This window comes from Rhinatrema bivittatum, chromosome 2, assembly GCF_901001135.1.
Source record: "Rhinatrema bivittatum chromosome 2, aRhiBiv1.1, whole genome shotgun sequence".
In the NCBI taxonomy this organism is placed as follows: domain Eukaryota; kingdom Metazoa; phylum Chordata; class Amphibia; order Gymnophiona; family Rhinatrematidae; genus Rhinatrema; species Rhinatrema bivittatum.
The window spans coordinates 86,853,977-86,871,297 of NC_042616.1; the positions used below are offsets into that span (position 1 = coordinate 86,853,977).

The window sequence follows — 17,321 nt, forward strand, 5'->3', positions numbered from 1 at the left end:
GTTCTAGAGATATTGAGGAATAGGATTGTGGAAACAGGCATTCAATAGCTCCAAAAAGAATAGAAAATTCTTCAGTCCAATTGCCCAAATGTCTTCTGTACTATAAATTTGTTCAGTATCTAGAGATTCAGCACAGGGAGAAGGCCCTTTATTTAGCTCCACAAAATAATATGGATGTACACCTGAAAACCCATCTTCTACAAGGATAGGCATCACTGCTTCAATATATAACAGATGCCTTTACTATTGTCTCTTCTTTTTCCTTGTCGTTTGGTACTCAAAGGAATAAAACCATATTCTGGATATTTAATTTATTTTGTTTAAAAACTTTATATTCTGCATCTTTCAGGAAATCTGTCTAGTGCGGTTTATAAATTTACAGGCACAAAAACATATAACTGGCAATACATGTACACTAAAAAAACACATAAAACATTCAACAAAAAGCCTTTGGGGTAGATTTTTAAAAAAAGCGCGTTCGCGTACTTTTGTTGGCGTACCAGGCGCAAACAAAAGTACGCTGGATTTTATAAGATACGCGCGTAGCCGCGCGTATCTTATAAAATCCTGGATCGGCGTGCAAGGCTGCCGATTTTGGGCAGCCGGCGCGCGCCGAGCCGTGCAGCCTGCCTCCGTTCCCTCCGAGGCCGCTCCGATTTCGGAGCGGCCTCGGAGGGAACTTTCTTTCACCCTCCCCTCACCTTCCCCTCCCTTCCCCTACCTAACCCAACCCCCCCCCGGCCCTATCTAACCCCCCCTACCTTTATCCATGGATTTACGCCTCCCAGAGGGAGACGTAAATCCACGAGCGCCGAGACCCGACCCGGGGGCGGTTCCGGAGGGCGAGGCCACGCCCCCGGAACACCCCGGGCCGAAACCACGCCCCCGGGCCCGCCCCCAGGCCCGCCCCGTCCTGCCCCCAAAAAGCCACATCGTTCGGCCCCGCCCCCAACATGCCCCCTTCAGAAAACCCTGGGACCTACGCGCGTCCCGGGGCTCTGCGCACACCGGCGGCCTATGCAAAATAGGCGCACCGGCGCGCAAGGCCCTGCTCGCGTAAATCCGGGCGGATTTACGTGAGTGGGGCTTTTAAAATCCGCCCGTTTATGAATAGCGTAGCCTTAACCTGTTGCTAAATTTCTTTAAATCACTCCTTATTTTGTAACCTTTCACCACACTTTACACCTGCTTATTTTTATTAATACTTTTAAATTTCACAATACTACTCAAGTTTCTCTTATCTCCTTCCCACCAACCATCAGGAAATCTATTTAAAATGAACTCTTCCTGCTCTTGCCTGCGTCCCACTGATTCTGAAAAGAGAGGAGGCTACAAAACTGAAGTTTCTGTAGAGGTCTAAATTCAAACCCTTTTAGTAGTCTCTCTGAAGCAGTCTCACAAATGACAAGACTTCTTTTACTCTCTGCCAGATATTTTATGATTTTACAGAGATGTGATTCAAATAGATGTGTACATTCAAAGGCAACCCCATCAAGTCCACTTTAAGAAGGAAAGTCAACCCATTATTTCTCTAGCCAGAGGCCCTGCCAAGCAGACATCACTCATCATCATCTTAATGTTTACTGCTACAGAGTCAGGAACAATGTGTACTAGAAACTTGAACACTAGTATTACAACCATGGGAGATGCTGAGCTGTTCCTCTCTTTCCAGCTACTGACCCTATTTCACAATATTTCTCTGAACATATATGTCAGGATATTGCAACCTATAAGTAAATACATCCTTTTTAGGGGCATTTCTATGTGACTATTTATTTCAAAGTTTTTATAAATCACCCTTCTGACTATTTTCAGGCCACCCAAAGTGGTGTACAATCAGTCAAAAACAGCAAACTACCTATGTTATATTTCAGGGATGCTGTCACCTCTACAAGAATAGCCATACATTTTCACGGCCCTATAATAGCACAATCTAAGTTAGGTGCTGAGCTCCACTAGTCCATCTCTTCTTTCAGTTACCAATCAGCTTGGAAAGACACAAAGAACGGCTCCTCTGCAGTCCAAGTGAGCTCATATCTTTTCTATATTCTACCTTACAATAGCACATACAGGACAAAATCTTGGATCTGGAAGATCTCCCTAGAAGAGAATGTCTTCCTGTTCTCGGATTTCTCTGTCTCTAAAACCAGGACTAACAGCAGCCATTTGGTTAATAACTTTATCTCTAATTCTGTAAACAACCGAGCCCTTCTGGCCTCCTCATTCTCCTCTTCTGAGTAGTAGAGCAACTTCTGTAAACATAGTGGAAACTTCTTTCTGTATAGAGTCTCAGGTTGTGATGACTGAGGGACTAGGATGCTTAACCTTCCTTCTCTCTCTTGTAGGGGGAAGGAGTCTTTGGAGCTGGAAGATTGAGTGCTTTGAGACTGGTATTTCACTTGAAATGCTCACTTAATCAGGTTAGAATAGAGGGATCCAAGCATAGAAACACAAAAACATGACGACAGATGAGAACCATGCAGCCCATGCAGACTGCCTATCCACATCTCCCATTCAGTTTTATAGTCCCAGCAAGGTCACAGGGGCTAGATGGCCAGTTGTTAGGACAACAGCCTTGATAGTTTTGGTAGCTCTTTAGATTACTGTAAAACTTAGTGGTAAGCATGGGGGAGGGGGAGGGGCCCTGAGATGCAATAACATATTTATATTCTGCCTATACTCATCTATCAAGCATAGTAGAGAAACAAAGAGCCAGATGACAAAACCTTCTACAGACAGCAGCTAAGATATAGCCTTAGCATGTAGTCCAGAAAAACTGAACAGACTGAAGTGGTCAACAAGTTCTTTATCTGCTCTCATCTATTATATGTTACCAAGTAATTTCTTGGTTTCACTTTCAATTCCACTAAGGTCTCAATTACTCCTGCCAATTCTGTCAACGCTATGGTAGTTAAGGGTCTCTCTCTCTGCCTCTGAATTGGTGCTTTGCAGACTAGGCATATTGAGATCCAGCCTACTGGGATACGTGCAAGCAGAAATACTGACCCCAGCCCTGTTATTCTATTCCATGATATAACAGTAAGGAACTTAAATCAAATGTTGGCTGTTACCCACCCCTGCAGCTTGTTCAGCACTCCTTGTTATTCAATGCACGTTTCTTCCTGCTTCCAGATGGTTCTTTTCCATAGCCCATTGTCCCTGTGGGCAATGGGCAATTGGACAATTTGACCTAATGATGTGGCTATGGTCAAATTTCAGGTTTATGAATACAGTGCCATGGCCCTTTTCAGGTTTTGCTGCAGTTACCTCTGGCAGCCACACACAGAAAACAATCACAATGTCTCTCAGGTAGGTCTCATTTGCATTGAAGAAACAATTTAACCATGCACATGCAGAATAAAGGCCTGCCCTGGATAAAATCCCACATGAAGCCTGTACCTGACAGAGACCATCATAATTAGGGCTAAAAACATTTGCTAAACTGCTGCTCCATCTGAGATCATAGGAAGCAATAATTCCCCTTCTTTTTATACCAATGTTTCCAAAACGTTATTTTGCATATTTTTTTATATATCCCTCATATTGACATGATGGGAAACAAAATGGATTTTTGTAATGCCTGTCGGCCTTGAATCCTGCATGTTAAATTAGCAGGTTTAAACATAGACCCATTGCCCCTGATGAAGAAATGACATAAGTGGTGTATTGGGCATTTTGTGGGCTTGCACTTGGACTTTTTCACTGCAGCTTAATGCTCCAACTTTATAAGACCGATGGCCACTTCCATCGGTCTTATTAAGATAAGTGGATATTTCTGGCATCGCATTTACATTTTCTACATGTGGCTAACTTTTAGATCATATATAGGAAATTAATTATAAGGCAAATATAAAACAAGTACACAAAAAAATGTTTTGGACACGGAGACCAATGATTATGTTAAAAAAAGGGGGGGGGGGGAATTATTGTTTACACTAAGCATTGTCTCACATGGAATAGAGGTTTAGCAAATGTTTAAGCCCCTAATTATGATAATCTCTTAAGTCATGTACAGGCTTCATGTGGGACGCTATCCTGGGTTGGCTGCTTCTACTTCAATTTTCACCTGAGTTGGTTTTTTTTTGGGGGGGAGGTTTGAATAAAGGCCTTCAGCACAAGAGTCTTGCTCCTACACAACAGCAGATCAATATGAAAACTGGGGCAGGAGGAGCAGCGGAACAGATTCTGGAAAGAAGGGAACATCATAGGAACTCTTCCTAAGACGAATGCTTTTGGTTGGCCAAGCCATCAAATGATGCTTTTCTCTACATTATACTGTATGATACAGACATAATGAATTATACCCAGAGCTACTTGAGATCTCTAGGAGGACAAATGGCTAACGAGTTTTCACAAACTCTGAATGTTCATGTCTTCAAAATGTGGGATTATAAAGATCAGAAATAGCATGAAAAGGAAAACCAAATGATTTAACTAAACTAGTGGTTATTAACCATGAGCCCAAGCAAATCACATTTTGAAGATATCCACAATGCAAATGAATTACATTTTTGCACACATCTGATCTAAGAACTTGGGCAATTTGCATATTTAAGGTATCTTGACAACCAGACCACAAAGATTAGAGCTGAGAACCACTGATCTCAATAATGACTTGTTTGGCATCGCTGACATTTTAAGCAGAGCAGAATAGCATGACTTTAGTTTCTTTCTGCTCAGCATTTTAAAACATATGACGCAAAGCAGCAAAGTTAAGTATTTCATTAATTTTATTATGACCCTTTATTCCAAATTCTTCACTTCTCTTAAGATTTTATCCTCCCGTTGAGTGCAACCTGAGCTAGGACAAAATGACAAGATTAATATTCACATTGTGTTTTCAAGCCATTTTAGTTCTCACTGACCTCATTGATATCAACATGCCCATATGGGGGCTTGCGGTGACGGTATATCCAGAATGCCAACAAAATGGCCATGGACAGGCCAGCAATCGGGAGCAAGGAGTAAACCATAATGTTGAGTAGTGATGATGTTGGCTGTGACTTTGGGTCGTATGTTTCTGAAAAGGACAAAACTGTAAACATTTAAACATAGATTACTTGATCAAGCAATGCTCAGACCATCATGAGTCCCTCATAAACCCACCCCAGTCCCTCAATTTCACGTTGAAATCAGACTTTTTAATGAAATGCTTGGATAGAAAACGGTCAACATAAAACCAAATGATAAAGCAATGATAAAACAACATAGAATACAGGAATTTATAATATGTCTTAAATTTCTGAAGAACAGCAAATTTTGCAAAGAAATTTAAACACTATGGTACAGTTCTACAGTGAAACATTTTCTACACTAGGGATATCCATCTACATATTATTCACTCTTATCAAAGTGGACAAGTCCAGAAAATAAAATATATCAAACTAAGTTTGCAGCACAGGTTTCTTATGATCAGGATACTAGAAGGAAACAAGATATTTGAAATAGAAAATAAAGCACTTTGAAACAAATACAAGGGGATATACTACACACATTTGTATCCTCACTCATTATTAGACATGGGGCCTTATTCAAAAATGACTTTTTTCTGGAGGGAGAGGAGAAAGACCTATCAGGGTCATTTATCAAATCGCGTTATGGCGTTTTCGCATGCAAAAAACACCTTAACGCATGCGATAAGCAACATAAAGCATGGTGCAATGCAAAATTTTTAAAGGGGAGGGATTGGGGAGGAGTCGGGGGCAGGAATTCCATAAAAGTGGGCTTGCTTCGCAAAGTGGGAGAGGGGAGAGAGAGAGAGAGAGAGAGCACCTCTGGGAGTGGCACCATAGTAAGCAGCTATTTATGCTACTATAGGAGGCCCACCTAGTAACTCGAGGTGAGGTTTAGGTAGTAGTATAGGGGGTTAGGGGCCACATTTACTTGCACAGTAAGATGTACAAACAGAACAATGTTCTCTCAACCTAGCTTGATGTTACCCAGGTAGAGAGTCCATCAAGCTAGGCTGAGAGAACACTGTACAAATCTCATCGTTGTTTGAGTTTCCTCACTCCAAAGGACATTAAATCTTCACAAGAGTGAACCGTTCTGTTCGTACGTCTCACTCTGCATGTAAAAGTGGCCCCTAACCCCTATACTACTGCCTAAACCTCACCTCGAGTTACTAGGTGGACCTCCTATAGTAGCATAAATAGCTAACTACTACAAGGGCTTTGTAGATAGGCTCTCTGTTTCTCTCTCTCTCCCCCCCCCCCCCCCCAAGTGGTGAAATGAGCACTTTGCAGGTAGGGAAATGCAATTATGTAGGAATTACCACAAAGTGCAAAAAGTTAATGCACTTTGAGATAATACCTATGCGAAGCGCTAAGATAACGCACAAAGCAATAAATAGGCTATTACCATAAAACATGTCCCTTTTCCTATCGCATGCAAATTTAGTACAGTTTAATAAATCTAGGCCTATGCTTCTTGAGCCATAAAATTATACTGCCTGTTGCCTTCTGGTCGCTTATCAAAGCTCCCCTCCAACTCCCCTTCACAATATCACTTGCATGTCTTTTATGGTGCATTTAAGTTTTCTGGTAATATCATCTTTTGCTTATTCTATTCTGACCTAAGGAAGCTAGGTAGAGCTTCCAAAGAATAGTCAAGAAACGTATTAGGTTGGTCCATTAAAAAGGTATTCATAATTTTCTCTTTTCTGTTAACTTTTATTTCTGTAATATAGGACAAAATCTAAATCATTAGTTAACTGAAAAGTGACTTTGAAGATACAAGTAACAGGAGTTGAAGAAAACATATGTGAATTCTGGAGATTCTACATGAAGAGAAAGGCGAAGATTCAATGAAATTTATGGAAACATTTCTGCCAAAGCTTTCGTACATTCAGTTTTTGAAGGACCTTTGGATTGAAAACATACATAAAAATCAGTAACAAAATATATTTGAGACTAATGGTGAATTGTATCTTGAGATACCCTCAAAAAGGTCAAGTACAGGCACCTGTACTGTGGAAAGGAAAGGAAAGAAAAGAAATGTTGATTCTCACAGATCTAAATAAAGTCACAGTATAAAAAAGGAAGCTGTTTCTGGTAATGCAAGAGAAACTAAGAAATTTGAAAACAAAGTTCAGACTGTTCTATCCAGTGAGGATGAATGTCTCTGTGAATAATAAGGCCAAACCACTTGAGGATCCCAAAGAACTACAATGTTATATTGATTTTTTTTTCAGAACAGAAAATGGAGACTAGGAAATTTGTGTGTGCAGGAGACAATGGAAGAATACCAGGGTGAGACAATGCTGTGTAATGTTTTTTTCACTACATGTCTATGAGTTGGTTCATGTGAAGCTTGTATATTTTCAGTTTCAGGTCTGCAAGCAGATTTGTTAATGTGAAATTTGATTATGGGCCTGATTTACTAAGCTTTTATCTCAATCAACATAATGGAAGCAAAGCCTTGGTGAATCAGGCCCTGTGTGTGTCAATTTATGGTATTAACAAGGAGTCCTGTGATACCTTTACACAATATGAAAATTCTTTCGAGATTTCCTGTGAAATAAAATGGACATTAGAGAATGCATTATTAGAGTTAATTTAAACATGGAGATCCTAGAGGTTAAACTTCTCAAAAAGAAACAGAACTTACAAAAACAAATAGGTTTGGTGAAGATTTCCTAATTCATGATGTTTCCTGACAGGCCTGTTTCAGTATGATGCAGGCTGAGAGAGAGAGAGAGCGAGCGAGAGGGAGCCTTATCATAGTGCCTCCTCCCTAGACAGGTATTTGTATCCCTATGGGAGGCCCCCTTGTAACTCGAGGTGAGGGTTAAGTATTAGTGTAGGGGGTTAGGGGCCACTTTCACATTCAACATGAGACGTATGAAAAGAACAGTGGTCTCTTGTGAAGATTTGACGACCTACAGAGTGAGGAAACTCACTCTAAGATGAGATTTGTGCAATGTTCTCTCAATCTAGCTTGTTGTTACCCAGGTAGAGAGTCCATCAAGCTAGGTGGAGAGAACATTGCACAAATCTCATCTTAGAGTGAGTTTCCTCACTCTGTAGGTCGTCAAATCTTCACAAGAGACCACTGTTCTTTTCATACGTCTCATGTTGAATGTGAAAGTGGCCCCTAACCCCCTACACTAATACTTAACCCTCACCTCGAGTTACTAGGTGGGCCTCCCGTAGGGATACAAATACCTGTCTAGGGAGGAGGCACTATGGTAAGTCTCTCTCTCTCTCTCTCTCTCTCTCTCTCTCTCTCTCTCTCTCTCTCTCTCTCTCTCTCTCTCTCATACTGAAACAGGCCTGTCAGGAAACATCGTGAACCGCAATAAACCTTTACCGGCCTGTAGCACACAACGTAATGCAAATGAAAGAGGTGTAGTTATTGGCCGCGTTAGGAGCCATGCTAACAGTGCGGCTGTTTCGCAGCACACGATAAATCCTCCCTACTTTACATGTGCTCCGCCTCAACTCCGCCCCTGAATACAAAATTAAAAATTAGCATTCGCAAATCGCGTTAACTGCTGTTAGCGCGATTTGCGGAATTATCACACGCGGTAACTCCTTGGAAAATGAGGCCCTAAGTTTGTTGAGAGTACAGAAATCTGTGCCTTGAAACAGAGAAGAAAACTGAAATTCTACATACAGATTTTGGAGTACTTAGAGAAAATGGAGGCAATCCAAAACTATAGTTGATAAGATTAAATGTAAATTACAAGCAAATATCAACTGGTAGGAGATCATAGAAAGAACACAGAAACATAGTAAATTTGGCAGAAAAAAAGGTTGAAATGGCCTTTCCAAGCTGCCCAGCAAGGTTTTTAGGGTTTGTAACTGTCGCTTTGTGCAGGTTAAGAAAGCTTTATATGGGATGGAGATCCAAGCAGCATTAAATCAGCCAAGAGCTCTGTTAAGAATTTTAAATAGTTTGAGTTTAAAACTGTCAAATATGGATATAGAGATAAGAGTGGAGTTAAACCATGAAAATATTGCAGATTATTTTTCAGAGAAAATCCTTATTAGGGAAGTGCTACAGGATGCCCCAGAACAGAAAAAAATCAATGGATAATCCAGGAATTAAGAAATTATATGGGAAATAGACCATTCCCAGTAAGATAATTCAATAATCCAACTTGTTTGTTTTTGACAGTGGAATCTATTTTTGCTTTGTCTGATTTTAGAGAAGTTAGTTTGGAGGAAACCGCTAAAATTTTAAATTTGGTTAACCTTTCAGTTGGATCCATGCCCTTCAATGTTATAAAGAATTTGCAAGAGATATTTCTAGAGCATTTGAAGGAAATAATAAATGTTTCCTTACAACAAAGTTAATTTCCTCATATGCTGCAGGAAGCAGTAAAACAGCTTTTAATAAAGGTTACAGGACATGCCTGTATCAAATCTGCTATTTCTAGCCAAGAGTTTTAAAAAGGTAGTGTCAGGATGAAATAAATGCCTTGGATAAATGTCAGTCATGTTTTAGATACTACCATAGTCTGAGACAGCAGTAGAGGAAATTATTGATGATCTTTGCCTGTACTTAGATAAAGGTGTCAATTCCATCTCGCCTTTGCTCGACATGAGTGCAGCATTTGACACTATAGACCATAATGTTGTGATCAAGTGTCTGGCCAGTCTAGGTCTAAATAGGCCAGCTTTGTTATGATTTAGATCATCTCTATCACTTAGAGGACTCAAAGTATATTTGTAGATGGTTCTCTATCCAGACCATGTCCTCTAACATGTGGGTTCCCCAAAGGGCTCCATACTCTCCCTCCTGCACTTTTCAATGTGTATGTACAACCATTAGCAAAAGTACTGAGACATCTGGGGCTTACATTTCAGTATTTTGCTGATGATATACAAGTTTATCTCCCCTCTGGGAAAAGACAGAGACCACAATATTCAGAAATTAAATGAGTGTCTTGCAGTGATTTCCACCTGGCTGAAGAATAAATTAAAACTTGAATGTGTAGAAATAGAAACTGCTATGGGTAAGAAGTAAAAGTTCTAAATTGGAATCCTGTGGGATAACATCGCTAAATTATTGTAATACTGAACACTGCTGGGTTTATTGAAAAACAGGATTAGAAGAATGTAAATGGTACAAAAATCAGCAGCCTGGTTTTTGGCCATGTGCAAGTGAAGAAATCATATCTCCCCAGTGCTGGGTGAGCTCTATTGACTTCTATTGGAAGCACGAATTAAGTTTAAATATTTACAGGTGAATTTTCAAATTATGCCTGTAAATATAACATACTATTATAGCACTTTTCAGAAGCCACTTACATAGGTAAATCCTATGGACAATTCAATGGCATATATTATAGCAAGTTTCAAAAATCCCACTTACACAGGTAAAGTGCATTTACACATATAAAAGCCATTGGTAAGTATGTAAATGATTAAAAAAATCAAGTCCTAAGAGTGCAATTTTTTTTTTTAAAAGAAAGTATGAGTATTTTCTACCTGCAGACTTTTTACCAGTTTTCAAAGTGAAAGCACGCATGTAATTTTGATTTGAAAACTACACATTAGTTTATGCACAAATTCACTCACAAAGTTACACCTGCTGATGGCAAGGCATAACTTTTGTGAGAGGAATTACGCGCATACGGTTGAAAATCAAAAGGAATCACAGCTCTTAGAATGCCTCTTTTTTTGCACATACAAAAGTGTGAATGAACTTGAATTACATGCTTTATGTGAACTGATTGTATTATATGATTTTTTGCATGATTTACTGTACCCTCCCACAAAAACCTCAGAGTGAATATAAACTTTAAATTAAATTACTTTTTTGTGCCCCAAGAATGGAAAATTTTCTAACAAGCTATTTAAGCACATAAACCACTTCTATTCATGTAAATAGCTTTTGAAAATCAGGACCTTAACTTTTTAATGTTCTATTTATTTATTTAAAATCTTTTCTATACCGTTGCTAAGTTAAATACCATCACAACTGTTTACATGTAGGCACATATTTAATGTAGGTAAAAGTGTAGTATAGTACATTCTAAAAGGTGCCGTCAAAGGTTCGGTTACAATATATCATTAGACATAGTCATTTAGCGAAGTAGTTCATGACCAATTGTACCAAGGTACTTACACGGGTAGATTTATCACACATAGTATTATAGTTATGCTTATTGTGGTGTAGAGTTCATAGACAAATCTACTGTACAGTCCTAAGTACTGTGTGTTGGTGCTCTTCTGCCTATTCCTGAATAATTTCTTTTCTCCCGTCTCTTTGTAAAATGCTTGTTTAAAAAGCCATGGTTTTAAACTTTTCTTAAATGCCTTTGAGATCACTTTGTAGTCTGATCTCTGGAGGCATTGTGTTCCAGATTATGGGTCCTGCTAGTGATAAGGCTCTTTCTCTCACTTGGGTCAGTCTTGCTGTTTTTAACTGAAGGAATGGTTAGGAGTGGTTTATTTGCTGATCGGAGGTTTCTGTGTGGAACGTGTACTCGTAATGCTGTGTTTAACCAGTCTGATTTCTCATCATAAATTAGTTTGTGAATGGTACATAGGGTTCTGTATTTAATTCTGTGTTCAATTGGTAACCAATGTAATTCCGCTAGGGTTTCAGTTATATGGTCCCTCCTTTTTCCGGTTAGTATTCTAGCTGCTGTGTTCTGAAGTATTTGCAGTGGTCTTAATGTTGTATTAGGTAGTCCTAGCATAAGGGCATTGCAGTAATCTGTGCTGGAGAAAATTAGTGCCTGTAGTATTGTTTGGAAGTCATTTTGAGTTAGTAGTGGTTTAAGTTTTCTGAGTACCATGAGTTTTGCATAACCTTCCTTTACTTTTAGTGATGTGTTGTTTCAGATTGATTTCAGGGTCTATTATTATTCCAAGGTTACGTACGTTTCCAGCTAGTTCAATTTTCTGGTTGTCTGAGTATTATTGAAGTTTGACCGATTTCAGAATTTTTTCGCTCTAAGAGGTAGATCTTTAAAAAGTACGCGCGCGCGAACAAAAGTACGCCGGATTTTATAAGATACGCGCATAGCCACGCGTATCTTATAAAATCCGGGGTCGGCGGCGCGCAAGGCTGTGCAAAATCGGCAGCCTGTGCGCGCCGAGCCTCGCAGCCCAACTCCGTTCCCTCCGAGGCTGCTCCGAAATCGAAGTGGCCTCGGAGGGAACTTTCCTTAAGCGTCCTCCCACCTTCCCCTCCCTAACCCACCCCCCGGCCCTACCTAAATACCCCACCTACCTTTGTTGGTAGGTGGGGTATTTAGGTAGGGCCACCTCGCATCCCCCGGCACAGGCCGCAGTGCCGGGGGACTCGGGACCGCCCTCCCGGCCCGCCCCTGAACCGTCACCACGCCCCCTGACCCGCCCCCTCCCGCCCCTTTTACGAAGCCCTGGGACTTATGCGCATCCCGGGGCTTTGCGCGCACCGGCTGCCTATGCAAAATAGGCGCGCCGGCGCGCAGGGCTTTTAAAATCTAGCCCTAAGTGTAGAAATTCTGTTTTATCAATATTAATTACAAGTTCCATTTGTGTCAGTAGTTGTTTTATAATGCTTAGGTACATGTTGGCTAGGTTTAATGTTTTCTCTAAAGAGTCATCTATGGGTAGAATTAGTTGAATATCGTCGGCGTAAATGTAGTGTATAATTCCTAGCCCTGCAAGTAAGTGGCATAATGGCAGCATGTATATGTTAAAAAGGGTCGCAGACAGGGCTGATCCCTGTGGAACTCCTGTTTTGAGATTAATTTTTTCTGATAATGTGTTTACATAAAATTGCCCTCTCTATTTGAAAGAAAAGCTTGTACAATATTCACTAACAGGCCGATTCAGTAAAGTCCGCGAGAGAGCGGACGAACGCCCGCTCTCCTGGCGCGCGCGATTCAGTATTTAAATTAGGTGGTGCGGTAGAAACAGGCAAAAGGAGGTGCTAGGGACACTAGCGCGTCCATAGCGCCTCCTTTTAAAGATATAAATTATAAATAAAACAAAATTTGTGGTGAAAAAACACCCCAATAACAAACTTAAAAACATGAAATAATTTTTACCCTGTGCACCCCTAAAAAACTCTGTACTAAACTACTTGGAATTCTCAAAATTCTAGATACCCCAGCTGAACCGGCTACTATACTAGTTCACAATATTTTTTATTTTACTGCTGTCCGGTACCCGCGGACAGGGCCTTACCTCTGCTGCCCCTCGTGGCTCAGAGCCGCTGCTGCCTTCGCGGCTGAAGCCGCTGATGATCAGGCCTCATGCGGGCTGAAAGCCGCTGCTATTTCGGGCCTGCCTGCCCCTGGACACCGCTTCCCTCACAGGCAGGAGGCTGCCCTCGAGGTTCTTTGTGGCTGGGTGCCACCTCCGGCCCTGCCCTCTGACCTGGCAGGGACGCTGCCTGCCTCTGTGCCCTCCTCCTATGCAGCTAGAACACCACCGACACGGCCTGCTTCCTCCTGCTCTGCAGGGCCACTCTCCAGGGTCCTGCAGCCTGCCTCTGGTCTTCCTTAGGCGCGCGGCCTTGCCTCTCTCCTCCTTTTAAAGGGCTAGCAACAGGAAGTGGCTGCAACCCCACCGACTGTCAGTCTCCGCCCTCTTCCTGGGTCTGCACTATAAGAGGGCCTCACTCCATTCCTTCGTTGTCTACGCATTTATCCAGATGCACCTGAAGAGTTCTCTTCAGTCTGATGCCTGTTCCAAGTCCTGATGTTCATGACTTCAAATCCTGATGTCTGCTCCATGTCCTGATGTCTATGCTCCGTGAGTCCATTCCTGAGAGACGTCCATGAGTCCATTCCAGCCATGTCCGAGACTTCTCTCCAGTCCTGTCTAGCTGTCCTTTGATGTTCCAAGCCTCTTTGTTGTCCCAAGTTCCGTCATGTATCTGGTCCTAATGCTCCAGATTCGGTAGGACCCGTGCCTCCGGAGATTCCCTATTTTTAGTCAGAGTTGCCAAGCTCCAAGGTTTTATGTTCTCTTCCTAGTCCCGACTCCGGAGAATTAGACAGGCCGCTGCAATCCTACGCTAAGAGACTTCCTGATCTGGTCCCGTTCTCCTCGTGGTCCGCGACCAGCCCCACGTTCTATGTAGGGCACCTGAGGGTTTTGCTCATCCCTCCTTGTTCCTGTCCTCGTCTCCACATTTACATCTACGTCCAAGTTTCCACGTCTATGTCCAGTCTTCCAAGCTCTGTATAGCTCTGCTCCTGTGCCGCCCATTCCTGTACATACACCTCACCACGGGTGCGATTCGTGTCTCGACCTGAGCCGCCCCGTGGCCCAAGGGCTCCGCTCTCCTATGAGCCAAGTGACGCATGCTGAGCCCACACCATCGGCTCCCGAAGGCTGCACTCGCAACAGTTAGCACAATGTTTAAATGCAAGAATGAATAGGAAGAGAAACCAAGCTGTACAATCATCACATAATAGGTTAATTTATAAGGATAATGAGACTACTCAACAATTTATGGAGTACTATTTCAATCCGTATTGATTAGAAACTATATGCAAAATTGAGAATACTAAAGCACTCTAATATATTGGATCAGCCTCAGTTAAATCTGGAGGGATGAAAGTAAACTGGACACTACTATAGAGATATGATAGTGGAAGCAGTGCATGAAAATGTATCTCAAATGTTCACTGAGAATATCCTGAAAATCCAACTGGTCGGAGGGGAACTCAACAACTGGTTGAGAATCATTGAGTTAGATCATTGTTTGTAGACCTATTGGAATGAAGGAAGGTCTTTTGTGGGACATGCAGAGTGTGGGAAGAAAAGGCTGGATAATACTCTTCTTATAGGTCCTTCTGAATGCAACTCATGGAACCAAATGGTTGTTCTAGGGTAATTTACAGTTTATAGTTTGCTCTGGGAAGAATCAATTGCAGACTTTACAAAAGGTTTGTGTATATTGTTTGCTCATTAAAATAATGATACACAGACTGAATTTCAATTTCTTGGGATTGGCACTACTGCTCTCGAGTTTCAAACTAAGGTGTAGATTTTCCACTTTGGTTGCGTGCTTCCATATGCGGGCACCAGTTGCACCAATTTTCTACCATGCGCGCACCTAGTAGAAAATCCATGGGCTGTGAGCATATGCGCGCCAGATTTTATAATCCGCGTGTGTGGGGGCGGCGTGAGCAAGGGGAGGGGATTTTTGCAATTTCCGTGCGGCGATGCATTCCGGCCTTCCTCTGTTCCCTCTCAGTCTGCTCCAATTAAGTAGCAGATTGGGAGGGAACTTCCCTACCCCCTACCTAACCTCCCTTCTCCTCTCCTCCCCACCCCCTAAACCCTACCTTTTTCTTTTTTTTTTTGTTACACAAAATACCTCAGCTCCTGAGCTGAAGTAATTTGTGTGCCGGCAGCCAGGTCTTCGGGACAGCGAACAATGGTGCTGTCCCGGCCTGACCCACCTTACCCAGAACGCACCCCCCTGGCCCACTCCTTCGAAGAAGCCCGGCACTGTGCGTGTACTGGGCTTTACTCACGTTGGTGTTTAAAATCCGGACTTAATTGTGCTAATTCAACTCTTTTTGTTCCAAACATATGAAATAAAATTTGATTTAAATCTGGGCACATGGAAATCAAGAAATATAAGGTTAAGGGGGAATGATGCCTATATACTTTGCACAGGGTTGGTTTTTTTTGGGAGGGGGGAGGGAAGGTTGGTGGTTCTTTGTACTTTGGTAATGTTTGATTTTTTGATGCATAGCAAGGATAAATTTTTAGATGTTATGCATGTATGTCCTATGAAATAAATAAAAACATTTTCCATAAATTAAAAGTGATATCTCTCGATGCAAATGCAATTAGATCACCCAATTGAAAAGAAAAGATTTTACACTATATTAAAAAACAGAACTGATAGTTTTTTGGTTTTTTTTTTTTTTTTTTTTTGTTTTGGTTTTTTTTTTACAGGAAATGCATCTCTCATGAGAGAATCTCTAAAAATTAAAATGGAGTTGGATCAAGGAATGTCTTTTTTTTTTTTAACCAGAGAAATAAAAATGGAGAAGTTATTGTCTTTTTAAAAAATCTTCAAACCTTAACCTTATTGAAGAGAAGTGGCTTTCAGTTGTGTCTTTGAACACAGAAAAAAATACTTTTTGTAAGTATATACTATATCCAACAATTTATTTCCTGAAATCATATTTCCTCTTCAGGAGATATACCTATTATAAGGGGGATCACTATATCTCGTGTTAGATATGCAGTACAAATGTACAGATAAAAATACTCAATTACTGATTAGGGTGGGTCTAGACTCATGAAGAATCTTGCATCCTACAGACAGACTGTGCATTGTCCTCTGTTTCACAATCATATAGTAGAATAGACTTTCATGATATCCAGAGTGCTTATGCCTTCAAGCAGTTCAAACTGAGATCTATAGTATTACAATATATGACAATTCTGGAGTCTCTAAGTTGAGAGAGTGTAAGACTTTCCAATTTATTTTGGTCTTTTATCTCTAGGCTTCTGGAGGAGCCACTTGGTAAATGAAGTAAATAAGGCAACCGTAGAATATTTTTCATTTAATGATTCATGTGAGGTTTCATCCGCTATTAAACTGGCCACTTTTAAAGTAACTCTTAGGGGAGTAATTATAAATTTTAGCACTAAAAAGCATAAGCTACAAAAGCAACAACTTGGAAAGATAAATCAAACACAGAGAACCAACATATCAATAGGAAAGATAACACTTTATTGTTATAACTGCAGAAACTGAAACAAATATTATCCCATCCGTAGTGAAAAAGTGGGCAAATCAATTTACTTATAGAAAATTAGTTATTCTCTGAATACTACTCATGTTCACTTGTTAGCACAATGTTTAAATGCAAGAATGAATAGGAAGAGAAATCAAGCTGTACAATCATCACATAATAGGCTAATTTATAAGGATAATGAGACTACCCAACAATTTATGGAGTACTATTTCAATCCGTATTCATCAGAAACTATATACAGAAGTGAGGATACTAATGCATTTCTTAATATATTGGATCAGTCTCAGTTAAATCTGGAGGGAGAAAAGTAAAGTAGACTCCACTATTACAGGGAAGGAAATTCATGAAGCTATTAAATATTTAATTCCTTGTAAGTCACTGGATGGAATGGTTTACTGTGGAATTTATTAAGCCTTTAATATCAAACTGACTCCAAAACTTAAAAACCTATAATCAAGATTGCACTATCCAGTGTAAAACTCAGGGTCTGTTTTCTAAGACCATGATTGTTCTATTAAAGAAGCCAGGTAGGGACCTACTGTTTACTCAGAATTACTGACCAATAATTAAATTACAGTGGACTAAAAGTATGCTAATAATATATAGGCCCAGTGATTAATCAAAGTCATGGAAAGATTAA

General features: G+C 40.7%; 1 protein-coding gene across 3 annotated transcripts in view; it reads right to left on the bottom strand.

Moving 5' to 3' along the window:
* The window catches only part of ACVR2B (activin A receptor type 2B), a 476,102-nt gene that overhangs the window by 117,464 nt on the left and 341,317 nt on the right, over positions 1 to 17,321 (bottom strand). For 2 of the 3 annotated variants that reach the window (XM_029588414.1, XM_029588416.1), the window contains one exon: positions 4,866 to 5,035. In XM_029588414.1, the coding sequence (XP_029444274.1) occupies positions 4,866 to 5,035 (170 nt within the window). The remainder of the gene's footprint in view (positions 1 to 4,865; positions 5,036 to 17,321) is intronic. The other variant, XM_029588415.1, reaches the window with a different exon arrangement.